This window comes from Rhynchophorus ferrugineus, unplaced genomic scaffold (genome assembly GCF_030347505.1).
Source record: "Rhynchophorus ferrugineus isolate W39M unplaced genomic scaffold, kcgeb_rfMv2 rfM6, whole genome shotgun sequence".
Taxonomy (NCBI): domain Eukaryota; kingdom Metazoa; phylum Arthropoda; class Insecta; order Coleoptera; family Curculionidae; genus Rhynchophorus; species Rhynchophorus ferrugineus.
In genome coordinates, this window is record NW_027472585.1 from 37,454,751 (window position 1) to 37,476,588 (window position 21,838).

The 21,838-nt window shown below is 32.9% G+C and overlaps 1 protein-coding gene across 2 annotated transcripts in view; it reads left to right on the forward strand.

Annotated features, from left to right (window-relative positions):
- The window catches only part of NetA (Netrin-A), a 473,673-nt gene that overhangs the window by 437,630 nt on the left and 14,205 nt on the right, over positions 1–21,838 (forward strand). For both annotated transcript variants that reach the window (XM_076408822.1, XM_076408821.1), the window contains exon 5: positions 17,973–18,041. In XM_076408822.1, the coding sequence (XP_076264937.1) occupies positions 17,973–18,041 (69 nt within the window). The remainder of the gene's footprint in view (positions 1–17,972; positions 18,042–21,838) is intronic.

Here is a 21,838-nt window from a genome sequence, read left to right on the forward strand (position 1 = left end):
ATCGAATTTTAACGAACTCATTCTCCCGTGTGATGTTTTCATTTCCATTTTTTTTAACTTATGATGGTAAAGGCGATATGTATATAATATATATGGAAATAAAAACAAAGTTCTATATTTCCTGAAAATTGTTATTCCCTGTAATAAAAATATATCAACAGCTTTTTAGATATCAACAATAAAAGGGTTTTAATAACTCTTTTACTATTACTTTTTCTACGTAAAAAAAGAGTTTTTAATTTAGCATTATTAGGTGGTTTAGTGGTTACAGATGCTAATAATGGAATGTTCAAAATTATACATTCAATATTCTTTAACACTTCAAGAGGATCAAGAAAGTTCAAAGACAATGAATTTAAAGACCTATTGGATGAAAACCCAAAACAAACTCTCAAAGAACCTTCAGATAACTTAGTAGTTGCTAAGTAGTTTCCGTCGTTTCACTATTATACTTTCATTGCTTGTCTGACAAAATGAAGAGTTTTTTTTTGGCGTATTGTGACTGGAAATGTCTTCTAGTCTAAGTTGGTCACTGGCCAATCAGTAGGTTTAATGCCGAGGGTCTTGGTTAGGAACCCACGTTGAACTGTCCAAAATCCACTCGAGATAGACAGTCGTTGGTAAAAAGGAGATTTTAAAAAAGATCTGCTAAAACAGTCTGAATCTAATGATCATTTATGTGCAAATAATTATTTATATTATAAAATTTCAGTGATACATTGAAAAGTTTTTAAATTTATGGCGAGAAAATTAGGTGATCAAAAGAGTCAATTGCAGACATAAACGTGAAAAGCATCATCAACATCGTTTGCAAATCTACGCTTTGTTAAGATCAAAAGGATATGACCTACTATTAAGGGTTAGAACTAGATGAAACCCTAACTGGGGAGAGCTATCGACTATAGTTAAGGTGCTTGAACTGTGAACCGAAGAAAAAAGATACGACAATATAATTTTTCAGCACGACACTGCTCACCAACGTCTTGAAATCAATCAAATAGTTGGAAAATTTTAAATAGAAAAAGTCCTATCATATTATCATATTTTTCCCGATGTAATTCATCTTCTAATTAATTCTAATTTATAATCTAATTGCCGCTTATTTAATAATTTAATTAATAATTTATTTAATATAATAAGTGATACACGGCCTCTCGACACGGAAGTTATTAAATCAAAACTAAATTGTTGATACAAAAACATGATTTTTTAAAAATTAGTTAAAATTAAATATCTAGAGCCAAATGAGGGTCAACCAAAGACTACCTCGAGTTATTCTGGTTAAAAATTCGAACACACTCCCCCCTCCAAAGGCCGACTCTTCCACGGATATCGCAGGAAACACATAACACGTAACAAACACGGAAAAAGCCGAGCTCTCGCTAATTCATTCGAGAATCAAAGGAAATGCAAACCATCTCTTGGCCCACCTCAACAGATTTTGTCCATAATAAACGACACTATCCTCTCCTTACATAGTCTCTCCCAGAGACCTCCAGCTATCGATAAAACGCCTGCCTTATAAAAAAGCTGCAGGCACAGATGGTATAACAGTAAACCATCTGAAAAACCTCACTAGCAAGCAACCATCAGAGCTTGCCAACATCATCAACTCCATCTTGAGATTAAAACATTTCCCAAAGAATTGGAAGCATGCGCTCGTCGCTGTCATTCCAAGATAAAAAGCTAAGTCTAATCCATCTGACTATAGGCCCATCAGTTTGATTAGTTCACTTTCCAAACTTTCCGGAAAAGCGATACTACACGCTTCAAACAGTTTCATTGACGCACCCAACATAATCTCGAAGGAACAATTCAGTTTCCGTGTCAAACACTCAAGCCTTCAACAAGCTGCTCGCGTCGCAGCAACACTTCCCCAGGAATTAAGAAAAACTGGAGCCATCTTTTTAGATGTTTCCAAAACTTTCGATCAAGTTTGGTACGACGGTTTAATATTCAAAGCGAAACAGCTTGGTCTACCAAATGACCTAATCTCCCTAATAGATTCATACTTGGACGGTAGGTCCTTTCAAGTGAGGATCGGTGACGCAGTCTCCTCTCGAAAACAAATCTCCGCAAAAGACCCGCAAGGTGCTCCACTAGCCCCTGTCCTGTACAATCTTGTCATAGCTGATTTCCCACTCCATAAATAATCCCACAGAGCATTTTATGCAGATGACACAGCTTCCTTCACAACCGGTTACATTCCCGACGGTATTCGCAAAACATAAACGACGGTATAAATTATGCCGGCTGCAGATAAATCCGAGCACCGCGTCAATCCCCTCCAAATCGATAAAGTTCCTATCCCCTGGCTCCAGAAGGTACCCCATACCTTGGTCTCCGTTTCTACCCCAGGTTCCAATGGTCAGCGCAAATCCAGCATGCTATCTGCAAAGACATGATTTGTACAGTCTACTCTTTCCACTCCTCTGCAGAAAAAGTAAACTCCCAATCCTTCAGAAAGCGACTCTGTATAAAATGCTAGTCCGTCCAGTCTGCCCCTTCAGAGCACAGGTGTGGTATAGGTACGTCTCTGAGAGACAACTTGCTCTACTTTAGGTGTCCAAAATAATCCCTCTTACTCAATGCCCCATGGTTTATGAAGAACGCCAACACTCACCTCAAATAAGGCATCCCATTGGTGAAGAATTTCACGAACATGCTCAGTGTAAAGTTCTCCTTAAGCGCCTTTGAACACGACAACATCTTGATAAAATCCCTATCCATCCACAAACTTCGTTAGATAACCAACTAAGAATCACAGTCATAATACAGGGTCTCTGTCGCAAAACACTCCACTATTTGGAGCCCAAAGCGGCATCAGCAAAAGGCCATTTGGTTCTAGCTGGTCATTCTGAAACAAGAAAAAAGGTTATTCTGAACACCAGCTTGAGACAAGTTGTATACTAGATTGCTTACCAAATCAGTAGACTCGAATTTGTTTTCTAAAATATAAGTAGTCGATTGATTGTGGATATTGCAAAAATCGGAGTATTAGTCAAATCAAATTTTAATATTGTCCAATGTCATCCTGATGTTTTTTCAAGTGATATCCACTTATTGCGATCAAAGATGCATCGTGTATCAGCCCACTCCAACTGATATTTTAAAATTTGTTAGAATTAAATATTCAAAAATTAGCTGATATATTTTGATTCAAATTGAAGGAGACATTAATATTTTTTAAAACGAGAGTTGTTATAATATGTTGGGCCTTGACAATGCTAAATGTTCTTAAGCTTCAACTAGCATCACCAAATGGAAATTTGATATTTTTAACTTTCCTCAAAACAGATGTGCAAAATCAGTTGTGGCAAAAACACGGATACCCTGCACAAAATATTACAAGATCTTCATGTGACTTTCAATGAGTTTGAGTCATCTTCAACATTAGTTTGACAAGCACCAATAATAATTGCAGCTGTTCCCATTGGATCCACATAATTTAACAAAATCTCAAGATTATCAATTGGGGCAAAGAAATAGCACAGATAGCGTATAATAGTTTTATGAACCAAACAAGCAACAATCCACTGTATGGATGTTCCAGCCCTTCGGAGAAAATTTTCAGTTGTTTCTTCAAAATAACTGGACGTGTAGCAACCACGCCGTTAGACCATCGTCAAACTGTGAAATTCGAGTGGTACAAAACCATTGGTTTACTAGGAGTGCTTCGTGACACATTAAAAAAGGCTTTGATACATCGACTGAAACATCTACTTATTTGAGTAGAAAAAAAAATCCTAAAAATAAATTGCATAGCCAATGTTTTTTGCCTGAAGAAGCAGGGTTTTGGAGGTATCTATATATCGAAGTTGAAAAATTCTCAACAAGATTGGTTTAAGCGCATGCAAAAAGTGTAATGATCAACATGAAGATCAACAATGATATAACGATTTTTATTAATAAATTACTGTCCTTATTATTAGGCTCAAAATATAAATGACAATCCTCGTATGTCAGGTGTCAACACACTAAAACTTAACGCACATTATTGGTTCAGTTCAATAACCAAACCATATCCATTCGAACAATCAAATTAACAACAGACCGTTAAATATACCGAACTTCACAAACGTTACCAGAACAGTTCATTAGTCCGAATTCGGCCCTAGCCATTACCATTCTCCTTAATAAGCAGTAATCCCCTAACTAAGATCTAATAAGATAACTGAACAAATCTCGCTATTTAATTAACCGATTAAGCGTGAGGCTTAACACGTCGGGAGAATTGTTAAATCTTTTAGGACAGCTGCCTCCAATAGCTGGCTCGAACCAGGCGCACCCCGTACCCTCCATAACTTGGCTTAATTGTTTTATTTAAATTCGGATTCCTCAGACCGTTTAGGAAGACAAACCCTGCCCCAGGTCATTATTATACGGTTTATGAAAATTAAATCGAAATAAGCTACTTAAAACTACTATCCAAATAATTAAGAATGTTGTTTCTGTAGTGTATTTAATTTTTGATGGAAAACTAACTGTGCGCGACAAAACTTTAGCACATCAAGAATGTTTCATTACAACTCTTATTAAAAATGAAACTTTATCTTTTTGTACAATTAAAAACATTTATTTATTATATTCATGAAAAGATTATAAAGAGAGAGCCAACAGATCAATTGTAAAGTCCCCGGTCTACCATAGTAAAACACATTTCTTTTTTGGCAAAATTATTTTTTTATTCAACATAATTCCCTTCAAGGCTGATGCACTGATTATAGCGACCCTCCAACTTTGCGATACCATTTTTGTAGTACGATTTGTTCTTTGCTTCAAAATAGGCTTCAGTTTCGGCGATCACCTATTCATTCGACGAAAATGTCTTCCAAGCCAAATTTTTGCTTCATTTTTGCATTTTTTCTGTAGCTGTCAAATTTATACGCGCATCTTTTGAGGGTTAGGGCCAACTAAAAGAACATATGGATTTAATTCTAGTAACGCCATTTATGTGTCATCTCGGGGATTTTTCAACTGACCTGTTATTCCTTACTTATAGGTTCTGCTTAAAATCGTACTGCTCAAACTTAATCGTTTACTGGACTGCATGGGTGCTATAGTTTTGTCGCATTCTTCTGGTATCATAATCATGCACGGAACCTATAAGAAACAGTATCTTTGTAATGTTTACATAAATAACATGACTAGCCTTTTTAATCGTAGAATTTATAATATTCGAATTCATTTTTATTCATTGTTATAATGAAATATCTGTGATGTGCTAAAGTTTTGTCGTGGCATTCCTAAAGAGAAGCATGATCAAAAAGCATGCAAGCACTTAATAAAAATATGGATTATCGCAAAATATTCCCTTGTTGGGAAGCGTTTGGACATTAATTAAAAATTATTATTTTTACATCTATTCCTTATTCTAATTCTAAAACCAACGAGGGAGAAAATTCCTCTTTTTAACGCATGTTTTATCAACACAAAAGAGCTGACGTATTTATTTTTATAGATATAATTGATTATATTAAATCTGATTGATAGTGATCGGAAAAATCAATATATAATTGTCAATGTCGGATGAAAATCGTAATTGAATTACATTTGATAATTCCCAGTCCGTACGATGGAAAATTGGATTAAAGCTATATTGCGTAATATATATAATTAATATGGGCGTATACCGTTAGAAAATAATTCTAATCCTATAATTAACAACTTTTAAAACGATTTCAATATGCGCACGTTCATGATATGTGACGCAGATTAATATCAAATTGATATTCGCAGCTTATCGTCGGAAGAACGTATCTGTAATTGATAATTTCTGTAACAGATAATTTACTTTGCATAATGAAATGACTTTGTGTGCTCGCTGATGTTTATTTTCCACAGATTTGATGGTTTTCTTCATCTAAATTAATTCGTTTAGGCCAGTTTCTTATTACACAAAGATTAATTTAAAAACTAGACGACACTCTTTCATCTTCAGTCTATAACCAACCACAAGTTCTCCTTCTTAGCCTATACTCTGTGGATACTTTTGTATATATATATATATATATATATATATATATATATATATATATATATATATACATATATATTAAATATGGCTTATCACTAAACAGACACATGTGATGTTATCGAAGTACTGGTCATGTAAATGAAATTATAATTGTCACGTCGAAAGAGGTAATGTGTGGTCAATATGGAGTCTACAATGCCACTTCATAATTTTTCTATTAAAAAATTAAACATAGTAGGGCAAAATGTAAGCATGATAATTCAAACATATTAGTATAACAGGCTGGCTATACGTATTATTCTGGGGTCACAGTAGCTGCAAAAATGTATCGCGTTGCACACCATTACAAATACAAATAGAATATAAAGAAAACAAATGTTATGTTAATTTGCAGAACAAATCTATAAACAAAATGAGCATTATTTCCATTTGTGAGCATCCTTGGTGTACCCAAAATTTACAACATATGCATTGAAGTTATCGTTTTCCTGTCTGTAAACTGTAATCCATAGAATAGAAAAACTGAAGACTCGCTAAACATATTATATTAAAAACTTTAATCCCATTTGTATTTTCGTGGTAAAAAGAGTTTGTTCTTCCGAGCTTAATGTTTGTACCTACTTTGTTATGGACTTTCTGTGATTGTCTTTATCTATAGAAGCTTTATACAAGTCTATTTTTTTTCTTAATAAGTTCTTCAATTCTTTTCTGATTGCGAACCCCTTTATAAAGGAAGCCAACGCTTAGCTGTGAAAGATTTGGTGCAAGGATCATAAAACCTGGTATGTTAACGTTCTGGAGATCAAAACCCTTGGGTGCCTTTCTAAAAAAAAACAGTTTAGACAATCTTTATGGACATTTCATTTTTTGCCGAAAACATATAAAAATATAATGCTGAATATTTTTGACAATCTATAATTTAAAAATTAGTAAATAATATATTTAAAAACCTTTACCACTTTACAAATTAATTGTAATATTCAATATAAACATAAATACAACTTGAAGAACCAGATTGAATAAAAACTTACCAAAAAAATAACAACAAATTAGGCAATTCTTATTTATAGCACCGATTGAAAATACGCATACTCCTCTATATTAGTAGGGATTCACTGAACAAGTGAAAGGAAGTGACACAGTGATATGACAACCAATGTTGGTTTGTTTAATATAAGAATATACTACATCCCTTCAAAATTAATTCACAGTCTTAGCAATATATATATTGATTGCTGATATATTTCTCAAATTGACAAACTGAAATTTTTCTTTTATTGGGGCTAGAAACTATTGCAGTCCGTCTCTGGCTAGTACGAATATTTCAGATATATAACATATACGAAAATCAGATTTCAGTGGTTTCAGAGGGGTTAGACATCTGTCGATAATATTCAGTGTATGTTGCTTCGAATCACTTAGAAGACCTCTATTTGTTACTATATTGAATATGGCAAATTTGATATTAACCAAGCAACACTATAGTTTTCTGCTTTGATTGAAAGAAATGTGCAATAAATCATGTAGTGATAATGGACGACGTTTCAAAGTCAAAAAATCGAAAATTTGGTTTACAAAATTCATCAAAAACTGTTTGTAAACGTTAAACATATCAGTTTTGGATATTTTATCACGTATGCCATATTGACGGGATATTCCCTTCTTATGATTACTGCTTACTTCAACAGATAACAGCGCCGGTTTAATGTTTTCACATAAGATAAGAAATCGACAATAACTAAGTTTATTTGGCACTCTTTCCTATTGATAAGTTAGCCATAAGTAATAAAATCAATCAAAAGTACAAAAATCAAGTATTTCAGTGACCTATCAGCAAGACCTTATCTGTATTGACGCTATGTAGTGTTGAGAACTTCATCAACATTTGTTGTCATTAGTTCTCTACATTTTTGTTATATATTATTTTGTTTCTGATAGCTTCATTGATATTAGTCTCATTATAAATTATTCTTTCTAAATGTATTACTTTTTCTCCTTGTCTGGATTAGAGGTAAAAATGCACAGTCAGTACAATTGCCAAGAAAATAGCGAGCCCTTTTAAAAATACAATTAATTCTATTTTCTATGTATTTTAATATATTTCTAAATTTAAATATACTATTTTCCCACTACATAACAAACTTATAACATAAGATATTTCTTTATTATTCTACATATACATATTATATATTATATTTTCAGTTTCCTTTTTATTAAATTCTTAATCAACTTCATCTGTTGCTGTTCAAATAAACCTTCTACGGAAGACTTTTGTTAAAAAAGATAAATATGTACATTTAAGTTCATTTTCATTCTCCTGGACGACGAAAGGATAAATTAGGAGTTATTTATGTAATTTTAAGGCAACGAATTTATTTGTTACGTGCGTAGGCAGAGGACGGCCGGGGTCTTTATAAAAGTTTCATATTAGATTCCTTCCTAATGATTATTTATCAGATAGTAAGTTAAATTTTTCGATAACTAGACGTTTTATTAACTGAATTTTATGGATGAATTGGCTCAAATCGTAAATTATTGATTGAGTTAATAATGTATTGTAAAATGAACAACAATTAAATACAATGTATGACACTGATATACATATTATAAATTATAGTTATTTTATGTTATGTTGAATCTATTTAAACGTATATAACAATGCAATTATTTCCTTCACTTTTATTTGTTTTCATATATATATATATATATATATATATATATATATATATATATATATATATACATATATATATATATATATATATATATATATATATATATATACATATATATATATATATATATATATATATATATATATATATATATATTTCGTTATATTCGCTATTTATTTTCGTTCGCTATTATTCATTTTAAAAATAAATAAAATGTTATAAAAAAAAACAATATTTTGATCGAATGAGGGAAACCTAATTCCTCAAGCAGAATCAGCGAAATACCTTGGCATACATTTCGATGGTAGATTAATTTGTTAGACTAAAACGTACTATGTTATAAATAAAAATAAATAGAGTCAAATTTAAAAAACTGTACTGGATAATTAGAAAATACTCTCAACTTGACATCTAAACCAAATAATGATCCAAATAGAATGTACAGTCAACAGAATTATTATCCTAATATTTGGAAAGCAAAAAAAGTAATAATGATTCTCTAACCAGGAGAAACATCAGATATCACCTCCTGCTGGCCTATAAGTTTACTGTCAATAATCTCAAACGTTTTTGAGAAATTATACATAAGGGCAGATTGTTAAACCACTAAAAGCAAAATTAAAAATATGTATATACAATAATATTTATCGGAAATAAGTACATCTAGTGAATAAAAACATTTTTTAATTACTTTATTTATTAAAGCTAGTAATACCACTCACAATTAACTACTCACACCTACAACTAATGTATTTTCTACTCAATCACTTATTATTCAAAGATTTGCAAGATCAGAAGGTTTTTTCCGGTTGAGACATCTAATGGCATTATCCATATTTAGAAGTCTGGACGCTTCCGTGTTGACGTGGTTCTGAGTCTTCTTTGATAAGAATCGGCAAATCTTGTGATAGTGTCCGTATCCCTATCAATTACTAGGTTATGATGATGGTCACAAACGCGTACATACCAAGGTACATTCACAAAACACTTTAGCACCTTATTTAGGAACCTTTGAATTACTTGAACATTGGAATCACTGGCGCAACCCTGTATCTGAATTCCCTAGCTCCACACTGATCTCAGTATCTGCTGATGTAAAATGAGTTCGTTGTAGGTTGATAACTAACAATTTCGGCCAAGCAATCAATACATTGTCCTAAACTTGATGTTGCGTTCATGGCACTTCTTGTTTATATGCTCCTTCCATCTGAGCTTGGCGTCCAAGATATTTTGCTATGTTAGCGTATAGAACATGCGTACCGTCAATAAAGACACGCTGTGTCGTGCATCCCCTATTTGTGACTCCAATTTGTGTAGATTTTGCTTCATTCAATTTGATTCGCAATTTTTTAGCCCAAATAGAAACTTATTAGAAAAACAGCAGAGTATACACCTTTATTTTCTAGATATTTTTCACTTACATCTGTAATTCGATGTACTTGGTCAATTGTTGGACATTCCTGAAACCAAATTGGAGATAGTATCACCTTTCTTTGCTCTAGAATAGTTTCGAGCCGTTTCACAGTCCAAGGGCTTTCACTAGAGTCTTTTAAGGATTTCTCCCGTAACAAGGCCATAGTTTGGTGCTTTTTTCAAATTATAATGGTGCTTAATTTCTCCCGAAACTTCAATAAAGGACTAACCATTACAATATTCTCAGAACAGTTATTGGGATTGAGGCATGGTATAATATTATCCCCTTGATTTTGGATAAAATCCTTCATCCAGATGAGAAGAAAATATTTGAAAAAGTCTTTTGTTGGGCCGTGATAACAAAATAATTAAATTAAACGAAATTAGAATTTGAAAAACCTTGAAACGTTTATTTGTATGCAAATGTCTATTAGCAAACATACCATTCAGATCAGAGAGCATTATAAACTGGCATTGTGCTATTTTGTATTGTTACCAAACGAAACAACATCGACATATTCCTGTATTGTAAACGTAAACGTAATAAGCAAGCCAACAAACGGGATTAGCGATCGTTCCTGATTGGAAGCATACATCCAGCGTATGTTTTTTTTCCTAACCCCACCCACCAAACAGGATTAAGTAGCATTGCATTGATTGTATACGCGTCGCCGTAATCCACGGCCTGTTAATAATTAACGCATATCCAGGGGTCGTTTCACTTTTTGCCGCGCACCCCCACCCTCAACTATTAGGGGTGTCGGGATCCTTTGTCTTTGTTTTAGTGATGCTCCGTCGGAGACGGGCGCTTTTATTTTCAGTTGGTAACCTGCTTGTTTTCGCCGAAAGGATATTATAGCTCCGCAGGTTTCGTGACGTGTCGTTACGGTGGCGGAGAGAAAACCCGAGATATGCTTTTGAGAATGCAAAAAGAATATTCCGTTTTGCTTTAATGCGTGTAAAATTGCGGGCCCCAGTTTCACGAACAAAGGATCCGTCTTTTATTCGGCTGCGATTTGTATTGTCTTTAATTTTATTTTATTTTCAATTTTCGTCTTGTTGGTGTCCTTTAGTGTTTAGTAAAAGGGAATTTTAATTTTTTTCCTTCACAAATTTTTTCTTTATTTTTTTTTATTTATTATTACTAATCGTTGCCGACTATTCTACAATTTGTCTTCAAATAACTAACTTAAATTTAGGTATATATCTAGAAAGACCCATCGGCCCTGTCTTATTCTCTGGGGTAATAATGTTTATGTATTTATTGTATTAAGGCTACTGTTTTTCTATTAAAATCTATACACATCACTACGCTGCACTACAGAAGATCAAATAATTTGATTCTTTGGTGCCTGTGTGCTATTCTGGCGTTATTCGAGAGTTGTATTACTTCGATATTGATATAAGAATGAAGTCCGTCGTCATATTTCCTTACCATTCTCTTGATTTCCTGAGTGACAGTCGATATCTGAGTAAACAATCAATCGCGATGCACCTACAATGCCTCTCAGGACCTTGTTCTGAAATAATTGTATTGTGTTCTTATTAGTTCTCGCGGAACATCCCCATAATTGCATTCCGCATGTCCATACAGGTTTCAATATTTGCTTACATAATAGCAATTTACTGTGTTGATAATTGTGATTTTCTTCCAATTTTCCAATTCAGTTTAAGCCCAATCTTCTTCGTAATATTAAAGAATGAAATAATAAGGAATTGCCAAATGGAAAATGTAGGAATGACAAAACTGACTACCTACCGAAAATCTTGCACAGATTGAACTTTTTACTAAGAATATACTAAAGGATAATAAATTAAAAAAGTCATGGTGATGGGACAGCCACAAAAACATTTTGCACAATTGCAAAAACTATGAATTTATACCTCACTTTAAATACTAAATTAAAAAAAATAATTATACGTCAAAAATAAACTTTGGTAAAAATTCCTATTTCTACGACGTATATTTTTATACATGTCACACGTGGCACCATTCAAGTATATACAAGCACAGTATAGTTCGTATCCAACACGTAAAATGTGGTTTTCGATATACTAAATATATCCATTCTAATCCAGTAGATTTGAAAATGGCTTGTTTTCCTTTTCAATCTCCGTTATGAATCTGATATTCGAACGCATTTTATGTAAATGCTCGTAGAATCATTGTAAAGCATCCATGCGTCCGTATAACGAAAGCATCGTCCACATATGTGAGCTATAAGAAAGGCTTATAGCTTACTGTGTTGAAACCAACCCGTACGCGCCATTATTTAAATGCCCAGTCGTACGAACCGGCTCAACAACTACTGGGAGTAGTCAAGACGTTAATCAGACAATCGGAAAGGTTGACGGACTCGCAAAATCAACGAAAAGAAATAGGAACAATAAAGAAACTTTACTCCAATATGTATACACAGGAAAATAAATAAAATAGTCTAAGGAGCATATCCGAGAAAACAAGAGGAAGAGAAGAACAATATATATATATATATATATATATATATATATATATATATATATATATATATATATATATATGTATATATATATATACCACGACAAAAAGATTAGCACAGTCTTACCAACCTCAAAAATCCAAGGTAGATCTGGAAAGCCCAGGAAGAATGCCAATTCTCTTCCACGACTGCAAAAATATCTAGATAGGACAAACAAACAGCTTACAAAAAGACGAACATCGCAATGCAGTCAATTAAAAAAATTTAAAAACAACGTCTCACTAATCTCTTAATGAAAAAGAATCATTGGAGAAGCTATTGAGATTGAAAAACAACCGAAGTGTTGAAATGATGATAACCTGAAGAATATGGTATAGTTGGAAGAAAACGATATGGTCCAATGAATCATTTTTTACACTGTTTCCTATAAATGGCCAGATTTATGTACAGGGCATCCTAATAGGGTACTCAAGCATGGGATAGGTTCTGTTATGATTTGAGCGTCAATATCGTGGTACATTCACATTACATAGCCGATTACAGCGAATGACTAGCGTATTGAGTCCAAACACTACCATATCACAGGATAATCATGCTGAAATTTAATAATGCTGAGGGATAATGCTGGAATATCATTGTTTAACCAGCACAATCGCCAAGCCAATACCATTGATCATTAGCGAATGTTTTGGTGCAAGAATCGAACAAAATTCCGATAGACACTATTGAAACTCTAGGAATCTATTCTGGGAATAACTTCGGCTAACCGTTTTAACTTTATAAGCTAATAACTTTATTTTAAAAGCGAATGAAGACTCAATAACTTATTAATAAAAAAATGATATATATTTATCAGGTGTTCATATTATTTTGTCCATCCCCTCTATAAACACTTAATAACTCAATAATACTAAATGAAATACTATTATATCAAAACTATCGAATTTAACAGTTCTACTTCACATTTTTTCCAATATATATCGCTGATGAAATTACCTCTTCAATTGAAATATGATCACGCAGCTGCATCACTAAAGGAGCTTTATATTTTCGAAGGTCTTCTATTTCTATGTCTAATCCAAATAGCCATTGTCATAATATATTTTATAACAAGCGAACTACATTCACTTAACGGAATCTCTTATATTTAATATTAAGCTATTTTAAAAGTAAACGAAAAACTCGCGAATGGATGAAGTCCGTCTTGTTTATATCGTCTCCAACTCTGTCCCCATTCCATTAAAAAACGTTATCCCGAAATTCTCTAAATAGATTCGGCTTAAACAAATGGTTTTTACTTACTGACGGGACGTTTTTATTCCTTTTCTTCGTTCCATTCATAAAGTCGTAACTTTATTCCGAATCCCCGGTAAATTAGACGGTCCAATTTATGTTATATCTCGGCGAAAATTCTTTTCCGCGCGGAAGGAAGCGGAGAAAAGATGGAAAAAATTCAGTTTGGACGACAGACTAGGGGAACGTTCCGGTCTCATTATGGTTAGGTTTTGGTTCAAACAATTTTCGGGCTGTACAATATTTTTAGCTATGGAAGATGGAGTTTTGATACAAATATTTTCAGTTATGGAAGATGGAGTTTTTAATAATTTGAGAAACGTTTTTATTTCAAAAGTTTCCATAGCTCAAATTAACAATTGATAATGAATTGTAAACACTAATTAATATTTTCTTATATATGAGGCCTGTGACAAAGCGTGGCATACAATGTTGCCGGTTAAATTAGACCAATAGACCAATTAGCCGGCACTTTCGTTTACTAAAAATGTATCTCACAGATATACAATTTATTATAAAACAAACAACGATAAATACAGTGAATTACATTCAGTATATGCAGAAGCTCCACAAGGCAATATATATACATATATAAATAACACGGTGAAGGTGAAGAAGAAGTGTGGTTGGAAACACGGTGTATCTACCCATGTAACTTTTACTCTACATATCAGAACATTTCTATGGGTATATATCAATAATTGTCAACTTTCCCAGGCAGAGGATGCTATTTTAACATGCATCTAGTCCGACATCCAACTTGTAAGAAGCACACACTTGCTAAACTAAAACAACTTGGACTTAAACCACATCAAATGTATTGGCTCATCGGTTGGTCGAAAAATACCTATTAAAATATTTTACTAATAGTATAAAATAGTCTAAAAACCTATTTGGTCACAGGGAATTCGAATCGGAGGTACTGATGCAAGCAGAATGTAGTCATTTTTCAACAGTTCCAAAATGTTGCGAGCCATTGTCAATGCTTCGTACTATGTCTCTAATGGGTCAAAATATCCCTTTAGAACTTAGGAACTAAGGAATGTAATTAAAAGTGCTCTTCCTCCTCCTGTCCCTTATATTAATAAAATTGTATTCGTTCAATATTATAACACATATCCCCATTCTAACTAGATACACATTATAGATAAATATAAACATATAATTGACTAGATAAGATAATTAATATAAATGCCTAGTTAGAAAGCTTAACTCTCTATAAAAGCTGGCTGATCATCAAAACTTAATAATTTGTAATATCAAAAGCATTTAAAAAACTTTCTAATATTATACAAACAAATTTTTATAATGTTCATATGAAAAGAAGCTTCAGTAGACATTGAAAAAATGCTAACAATACAAATAATATCCAAACAATTTTCTGAAATGAATAATTGATGCAAAAAATATAAGAAAAATTAATACTACTATCAAATAAACTAGTTTCTTTATCTTCTAATTACCCGATTTTCTACCAGTAGGTGGTTAAATAAACAATTTTTATCTTATACAAATTATTGTCATTTAATAGTTCTAATAATATAAAGAAATATTTTGAATACTATGACAAAATAAAATAAAACATATTTTTAATATATATATATATATATATATATATATATATATATAAATTATAATTTTATCATAAAAGTAACAAAAACCAGTCATACATCATTAATTAGAGTTTGAAATGTGCCTGAGTAAATTACTTTTCCTATTTTTCTCCCAACCCAATATATAATACTTATTGCATTCGCCATTTTGTCATCTAATTAAGGGGGTATTATAGTTTAGAAATAAAAAAACAATGTTTTCATATTTTCATATCTTATACCTTTAGGAATACACCCCTTAGATGATTGTTAGAATATTATATTATCTTCGGACTAATAGATGTTTTAGTGACGTGGCATCTAAAAAAGAAACATTAAACGCGTTTTTCTCTAAATTGTTTAACATGATATCTCAAGTTACACTGGACCGATTTACCTGAAAATTGCTAATCATTGTTTTATCAAAGTAAAACTATAATAAAAAATGGAATTTTACATTATATTACATTACAATCGTTTATTTAGCAACTCTACCAGTATTTGGAATGTCATAAATTTTATTTCCTCTCAACTACTCAATTTCAAATATGGTGTGAACCTTTTCTATATATTCTTCTAACGTATCATATTAAAGAGAGTCAATCAAACAAATAAATTTTCGTCAAATTATAATTGTTCATAAAACCGATACATTTTTTTTACATTTTTGATATTTTAAATAGTAAAAATTCAAATTTTATTAGTATTAGTGGAGTTTTATTCAACTTTTTCCCACACTCTTTTATTGTTCGATTCAGCTTTTATTTTTCACCCTTAATTACGAACTTGGGGTGGAATTGTAGAATTCGAACCTGCGATCACATTAGTGAAAAATCCATTTTACCCACCTCACCATAGAGCTACAAAGTTGGAATTATTGGTATACAATATACAAATTGCTTGATACGCTTGATATACAAATTGACCAAATTTTCCATCTTATTTAAGTATCAAACCATGTATTAAAATTTTTTGCAATTCCTTCACCATTATATCATAATAATAGTTTATCGTGATCCTCAATAAAAAAAATCTGTCTGTTCTTACCCCAACGGAATAAACATACCTCCACGAGTTACGTTAACTATAAATCCGAGAAACGCCCCGGCAGCCGGAATGATAAAACCCAACCAAACCGTCGTTACCGAAAGCAAGTAGCTGAAACCCGACCTCCCAATAGGACCATAAGAGAAAATTGAAAATGGACGTGGAGCCGCAGCCTTAAACAATCCGGCGGTGTTCAATCGACGGGAAAATCCGACGCCGCTAAAAAATACGGTCGGCGGTGCCGGCGTCGGGATTGGAAAACTTATTGAAATTAGTAGACGTCGGGGGGGACGTCGCGGATGGTTGCCTCCACCCCGCCCGGAATCCGTTCGGAGATTCGCCACGAGCAACGGCAAACATCTTTAATATAATTAACTGGTGCATTTGTTTGGATGGGGGAGATGGGGGCCCGTTCCGAGTAGTCGGGAAAGATGAGATTTTATTAAAAGTTCCATACGGTGCGTGAACTGAATAATTCTCGATACAAGGGGCCACACAATACCCGAAGATATATACGAGGGTGGTTCAAATATGATCGAGAAAAATACTCTGACACGTTTGACACAGCCATGTGCGCACGAACTCTACCTCGTCGTCGGTGTTCAATCTTTGACCTCCGGGGGCTTCTTTCAGTGGTCCAAACATGTGGTAGTCGTAGGGTGATCAATCTGGAATTAAAGGAGGGGGGGCTGTTCCAGTACCAAAAGTGTGTCCTGCACTAACCCATGACTTTTTGCACATAGAACTGTTGCTTTCCTTCGTCAACCGCAATACTCCACAAAAATTACTTTTTTGTTGCCTTGCAATCAATTAAAATGCAATGTTGAAGTTACTCGAAATTGATGTTTAGTTTATAATTCGTGTAGTAGTCATTTTTCCACTTTTTGCAACTTCCCCGCCCCATGTCATCTGGAGACAAACTTTCAATAGTCTTACATCTCATTCTCCTTGAACTTTTTGATTCTTATTTGGTTATTCTTTGTCATAACATCATAATCGCTACTTTATATTGTTGAAGCCATAACCGATAATTTTAGACATTGTAGAAAAGGCGGTAATTTGTTAATGAAAATAGTATTATTGTTATTTGAAGTTTTCTTCATTTTCCACACTGCTTGAGATGTCTCCAAAACATTTTATTTGTATTTTTTTTGAATCTTTGAACTCATAAATAGCTATTTCAGGTTCCAAAAAACATTGGCCACGTAATTTATTTCTGACATGCGGATAAAAAAGTCAATTGATGACAAATTAAAAAGATGAGGACATTATGGCGAAGCAATTCCCTATGTTTAGTTGTTAACTTTACTTATTTTTTTCACATCAATAAGACATTGAGAACGCTTTAAAAATTAATATTCATTAAACATTATTATATATTACAGGCACTACTGTTTTAATAGGTTTTGAAATAATAATTTCAAATTTTTTTAACATAATTAATTATTGTTATATTTTGTGTTTTTTTTTAATATAGTTGCTATTTTTAAATTTGAATCTTCACTTTTTATTTCAGACCACTGTGGAAAATGCAAGGCCGCCACAAAAAGGCTAAATCTAAACAAGTACTGCAAAAGGGATTACGGTAAGTGTTAAAACCATATATATTGTTAATTAGTTAAATTTCAACAAAGTCAGTTTCGAAAATGTCGTCAATGAGAAGTTTTAAAAACTATCCATATTTATATATGTCTGTATACTTTATTATACCATATGATTATATAGCTAAATGTATTAACCAAAATAATTATTGACTGTCAGATTGACATGTGAAATAATATTTAACTGTGAACAATTCATAGTCTTGCATCAGTTCTAGTTAAAATTTATGTAAATATATAATAAAATAGGGGACGTCTTGGAACCATGAAGTCAAGAAGTTTTTAGAAGGAAGTATTAGTACTATTTTTATTCACTTATATACGAAATAGTATTGTCATTATTTTATCAAAAGGCCATAACCTTTATTTTATTATACCTATATACTCTATTTTATAACCTACATTTTATATTTAGCTCTCAGTAGAACGTTCTCGTGTTCATATAAAGAAAGAGTATTTTCAGTCTAGCCATTTGACAATTGTTGATGTATTAGGTCAATTGAAGTCCCCGGCTTGAGACATGGATGGCGCTATTAGAATGGAATCCATATGTTGTTATAAACTAGATAAAAAGGAATTTCGCGTGTTGATAAAATATTGCTTTTTGAAGGGAAAAAATACAGTTGAAATAAAAACTTTCCTTGATGCCGAGTTTTCGGACGCTGCCCCAGGAAAATCAACCATTGGTATGCTAAGTTTAAATGTAGTGAAATGAGCACCGAAGACGATGAACGCAGTGGACACCCAAAATAGTTTGTTACCGACGAAAAAAAAACACAAAATGATTTTGAATGATTGCAAATTGAAGTTGAATGAATAGCAGACACTAAAGATATCAACTGAACGTGTACATCATATTATTCCCGAATATTTGAAGATGATCAAGCGTAATAAACCCGATTTTTTGCCTCGACATGTGACAATAGATGAAACATGGCTCCATCATTTCACTCCAAAGTACAATCGACAGTCATCTGAGTGGACTGCACACTATGAACCCACTACAAAATTATTGTTTAGTTAGAACATTTGCCAATCATCTAGGCAAAGTAGCAGACCCCGGGGCCTGAAACGCTCCTTATTATCATTGTTTCTTTATTCCTACTTTTCCTCATACGGGCTTCACCTTTACATGGCCTATCCATTGTAATATTAAATAAAATAACTGTGTAATTAATTGAATAAATGTTTAACGCTAAAAAGAGAAAAATAAAATATCATTTTTTAGTCGGTGCCGAGCCCAAACAATACAAAAATAATAATATAATTTTGTGACATATACAAAAAAATTAAATACCAACAAACGGGAAAAAAGTTTTTGATTATGTTTATTTAGTTATTACGATAATTATGTACGTATTTTATTTTTAAAAAAATTGTGTTAAAAATCTAAATTTGATTATTTTTTATTTTTAGTGAGTTCCTTATTCATTTTTTTGAAGTCGGTTAAATTTTTTTGTTAAAAATATTTTAAAACTGTGTATTAAGATTCATTAATAAATTCTAATAAGTGTACTAGATTTAATACAGTAATATATGTATATGTATAGACCAAGATATCCTCGATTACTAAAGTGAATTATTCTTTTGACGGATTTTTATTTGTTTTGTTATTGTTTTCGTTATTCCTATTAGACATATGTTAACAGAAAAACTGAGTCAAACATAACTTCATAAAATATTCGACTTGTCGAACCGAAATCCGAACGACAAACTCTGCTTTATGGTCGCGGCTTCGAGTTCCGTTGTCTTAATATTTCACACCTCGCGGTGCTTCGTTATAAAATTTCCGCCGTCCACACTTTTATTGCGAAACTCGGCGTCGTGTATTTCATTTTTTTCGGGCGCTGGCCTCCTCCACCTCCCTAAGTGCCGCTTTATTACCTCTCTCGTAAAACCGTACCGGTAACAAATTACGAGGGAGATAAAAAGTTTTTTAAAGTAAATACCCTCACTCCTATAAAGTTATGGCGTCAGTGATAAACGCATAAATTCAAATTAGGTGTATGAGCGCCTGGGTAGGGTCCGACCGTGACAAATCGCGAATAATTCGTCCCGCCGCGTAATAAGCTTCTCGGCGGGGCCGTTTTCTTGCTTCTTTTTCGCGACGGAAACGGATCGCGAAAACGTACCGCCCGTTGTCTCGATCTGTCACCGTATAATTTCGCTCTTCGCATGTGCGATGATAGTTCGTGGATGATCGGCGAGCTCGTTAATTATTTCACGAAGTCCAATCAATAATTTGCGACAAATTGCGAACATATTTGATTATATAGTCAATTCAAAATAACAGTAAACTCACGTCAACAAGATGTCTATTGTATTGCCCATCGCAATTTGTAAATGTGTTTCCATATCAGGCAATATTTTCGTTCTCATTTTATTCTATTAGATAGAAAACCTAATACCAACATACAAGTTTGGACTTACTGACAAGCATTCAACAATTATCAGGTTAACAGAATAACAAATGTTATTGAAAAAGCCTGCGAAAGTAAAGAAGTATGCTCAATTATATTCTTAGATGTATTACAAGCTTTCGATAAGGTTTGGCATGAATTCCTTATTCATAAACTACAGAAAATGTCACCAAAACAACACGCCAAACTACTAAAATCGTAGATTACAACCAGAATGTTTAGAGCTAAACAAGAAGAACCTCACTCTACGATAAAAGAAGCTTTAGGTCTACCACAAGGAAGTGTACTGGGGCAATGCTTTTTCTACTTTACACTTGTGATATACCATAAATGGAGAATATTACGATTGCTACATTTGCTGATGATTCTGCGATTGTAGCTGTCGAAGACAATAGTGAAGAAGCCACACGAAAATTACAACAGGCAAGTGACAATATAAATAATTTGACCCAAGCTTGGAAAATAAAAATTAACCAAAGTAAATCTGTGCATGTTCAGTTGACCTACAATCAGCCGAAGCACCAATAACATTAAATCATTCCTATCATTCCATATAGCAACAATGCTAAATATCTCGGAATGAATCTTGATGCAAAACTTCGCTGGAAGGAACATATAAGGAAGAAAACAAAAGAACTGGAATTGAAATATAGAAAAATGTATTGGCTAATTGGAAGAAAATCATAATTATCACTACATAATAAATCGCTATTATATAAGCAAATACTGAAACCTATATGGACATACGGAGTTCAGTTATGGGTTTTTCAGAACAAAGTTCTGGGTAATATTGTGGGCGCACCCAAATACTACGGGACTGACGACGAGACTACGTACATCGAGACCTTCAGATACCACAATCAGTCAATAAATCAAAAGAATTGCAAGGGGCATGAGGAAAACTCTATTCTCATAAGTATATTGAAGTAATGCAACTTTTGGATACAACCAGAGGAACACACAGATTCAAACGAATCAAACCATCTAATCTTGTGTAGGTTAGTCGAAGACGACTAGTAACAATGTAATAATTAGATAATAATAAATTTGTTTTTATTCTATTCTGGTCATAAAAAGAGATACAATGATGTCTGATGATATGTTCGAAAATGTAACCGAACGAGCCAAGAAAAGTCGTCCGGTTGACAAATGTCTGCAACATATTATTTTGATACACTTCAAATCTTAACTAATTATTACTCTCATCGAATATACCGAACACTTTAAATACTCGGTCAAAAAACAAATTACGTCTCCTCTTGGACCCCTCTTGGCAGTAAAATGCGTTAGAGAGATAGGCACTATTAAACACTAAGTCCTGCGACTTTTATTGTAAATATTTTAGCGTGTTGCAGCTGCAC